General features: G+C 33.3%; 1 protein-coding gene across 1 annotated transcript; it reads right to left on the bottom strand.

Annotated features, from left to right (window-relative positions):
- Positions 1–204: 204 nt before the first annotated feature.
- Positions 205–2799, bottom strand: LOC104118095 (probable esterase KAI2). Its single transcript, XM_009629278.4, has 2 exons — positions 2287–2799; positions 205–787 (listed from the first exon to the last, which is right to left on the bottom strand). The coding sequence occupies exons 1-2, from the start codon at positions 2652–2654 to the stop codon at positions 328–330; spliced, it is 828 nt and encodes a 275-aa protein (XP_009627573.1). The 5' UTR covers positions 2655–2799; the 3' UTR covers positions 205–327.
- Between the last annotated feature and the right edge of the window lie 280 nt (positions 2800–3079).

The raw sequence follows: 3079 nt of genomic DNA, 5'->3' as shown, positions 1-3079 counted from the left end.
ATAAACTACCTTAAAATATGTTCACAAACACCATATAAAATTACAGTCACCCGAAAAAGAAGAAGACAAACGAGGAGGAGGAGGAGGAGGAGGAGAAAGGGGCCTGAAGTTGTTTAAAAAGTGAGTACAAGTTAAACTTTTTTTTAAAATGGGTATAAGTTAAATGTGGGCGACCAAATAGGACGCACGTGCAATTTTTTCTAGGATACTCCAACTGACTTGCTGCCTATATTTTCATTATACTTTATTTACTCATGACAAGTTCAGACAAATAGGAATGTTATTAGAAACAGTAAATTAGTAATCATACTCGTATGTGTAAATATTTTAAGCAGCATCAGAGTTATATATGTCATGAGAAATGTGTCGAAGCAACACGGGAATAGTAGCCTCAGGTGCGCTCAAATGCGGAAGATGACCTTCTATATTTGAGATGATCTCCACAATAGACTTGCCGCCCAGATTCCGGTGTAAATATTGGGCAACTGCCACCGGCACCGCCACGTCCATTGAACTCTGAATTATATGGCAAGGCACAGTAACACAGGACAGAAAATGCCTTAGGTCAAACGTGAAAACGGTGCGGAAAACGATAAGTGCTATGTCAGGTCTCATGTTGAACAATGTCCTGCTGAATTCTTGTACTGCCACTGAATCCATGTCACCTCCCACCACTAATGGCGCAAACCCAGATACCCATGCCTTGTAGTTCGACTCCATTGCCTGGCATAGTTGCTCTATATCTTTCAGCTCGAATCCTCCATAATAGTCATCTGTATTTATGAACCTAACAGAAACTATGTTGGTGTAAAATTTTACAGAAAAAAAAAAGAACTTTGATTGAGTATTTTACTTTCCTTGAGGAATTGAATGGTAAAATTAGTTTACTTACAAAGTCAAAAGCGAAATTCAAGAGTCCATTAATTATCACTCAACTTTCCAAAATTATCTATCAAAGTCTCTTTCTTTCGTTTGTAATAACAACGTTACTTAACTATGCATATATCACTCAGAAGGTCACTCAACCAGATTTATCAAACATTTGATAGCCAAATACATATTTTACCCTTTAAATTATCAACTTTTTTTATCTTTTGCTTTTTTTTTTTTGCTTTTTTAATATTATAATTTTTTCTCTTTTTAATCAACATTTAGACTTACCTATAGAACAAAATATTTTATTTAAAAAATAAAAAAAAGATATTCTAGTATATATGATGTCAAAATAATAATATAATTAGGCATAATATTCAAGATGTAATGTATATTAAAAAAAAAAATTTATTTTAAATAATTATTTTCTACAGTACGTGCATGAAATATATATTTTAAAACATTTATTTTATTTCATTCTCTATTGTGTAAATAAATATTTGAGTTTTTTTGTTAATATCAAAATTATTATTATGAATAAATTTTTCTAATTAACTTTCTACTATGCTCAATATTTTATTATTCTAATATTATATATGCTTAAATACTATTTTAATTTTTTAAATTTATAAACAAAATTTATTTATTCTAAGGTAAGTCCATAATATAAATTAAAAGAGAAAAATATTATTATATTAAAAAGCTAAAAGAAGAAGAAGATAAAAATTGATAAATTAGAGGGTAAAATAGGTATTTGACGATCAAAAATTTGAGAACTCTAATTGAGTGGTCTTTTGAGTGCTATTGACATGGTTAAGTGATTTTGTTGTTACAAATGAAAGAAAGATGACTTTGGTAGATAATGTCGAATAGTTGAGTGATCATCTGAGTAATGGACTCCGAAATTCAAGTTGGATAAAGATTTGAATAATTGAATTTTAACACAAATCGTGATTCTTTCTAGAATAAAAAAAAAAACTAAGAAGATTAATTCAGGCACAGCGAAATACTTATATTTGTCATAGTCTTAGGTACCTGTTAAGATAATAATGTTAATAAATATAATCCTTTGGAACAAGAACTTGAAAATTATAAATTCCAAATCAAAGTCCACAATCTAAAATAAGTTTTCATTCTTCCAAAACAAAATTTAAATTAATAAATTTAATATTTAAATAAGTAAAAAATTTAATCAATTTCCTCCAAAGTTTTAATTTTTTTTCCACCTATTACCAAAAATGTTAGTACTTGGTTCTTTTTCTGGTACTCAAAGAAGACCACTCTCTTCTCAACACCTCAATCAGTTACTACAAATTAATTAAAGTAGAACTCCAAAATAACTAACCATGGGGTTTATTTCAGTCAAGGTAAATTTAATATTTGTAGGGGAAACCCGACAAGAAATGATCTCACCTTGGGGAAGCAGAAACAAGGATGAGTTTGGAGAAGAGGTCAGGACGAAATATGGAAGCAACAACACCGGTCATAGCAGATAAGGAATGTCCTAAATACATACAACAACTGATTTGAAGCTCCTCTAAAATAGCAAGTAAATCGTAGGCATAACCTTCAAGGGAAGAGTGTCGATCAAAATCGAAGTAATCAGGATTGGTCGGTCCAGCACCCATGTTGTCGTAAAGTACAACTCGATATTCATCGACGAGGTAAGGGACAAGTTGTTTCCAAACAGATTGATCAGTGCCGAAGCCATGGCCGAGGACTATGGTCTTCTCGCCTGAGCCTACAACTTTAACGTTGTGAGCTTCTTCAACTATTCCCATTTTTTGCTTCCTAATTTTCTGCTGGCGTTATGACTTTAAGGGGTGTGGTGGAAACCGGAGGAGACGACACGCCGACTTTATTGAAAACGCAATTACTTATGGTGGCCGGTGGGTTCGCTAATTCACATTCACAAATCATAACATTAATATTGCAAGAGAACTAACTAATGTGATAATTTCAATTTTTAAAAAGTCAAGTGTAGTAAAGATGTCAAACGGGCGGGGCTGATCCGGTTCCGGACCGGCCCAGACCGGTTTTAGCCGGGACCGGACCAGACCGGTAGGTAGGGGGCCGGGCAGTACTAGGTTGGGACGGGGAACGGATTGTGTCGGGTAGGATAGAGGTATCGGTACTGTCAAGTCAAGTTCGAACCGGTTCAACGGCTATAAATCAATTTGTTTTTAATATAGTTGACTGTTGGCAA

Source organism: Nicotiana tomentosiformis, chromosome 2 (assembly GCF_000390325.3).
Source record: "Nicotiana tomentosiformis chromosome 2, ASM39032v3, whole genome shotgun sequence".
Classification (NCBI taxonomy): domain Eukaryota; kingdom Viridiplantae; phylum Streptophyta; class Magnoliopsida; order Solanales; family Solanaceae; genus Nicotiana; species Nicotiana tomentosiformis.
The sequence above is the reverse complement of the archived record's forward strand: the minus strand, read 5'-3'. Positions and strand labels throughout refer to the sequence as shown.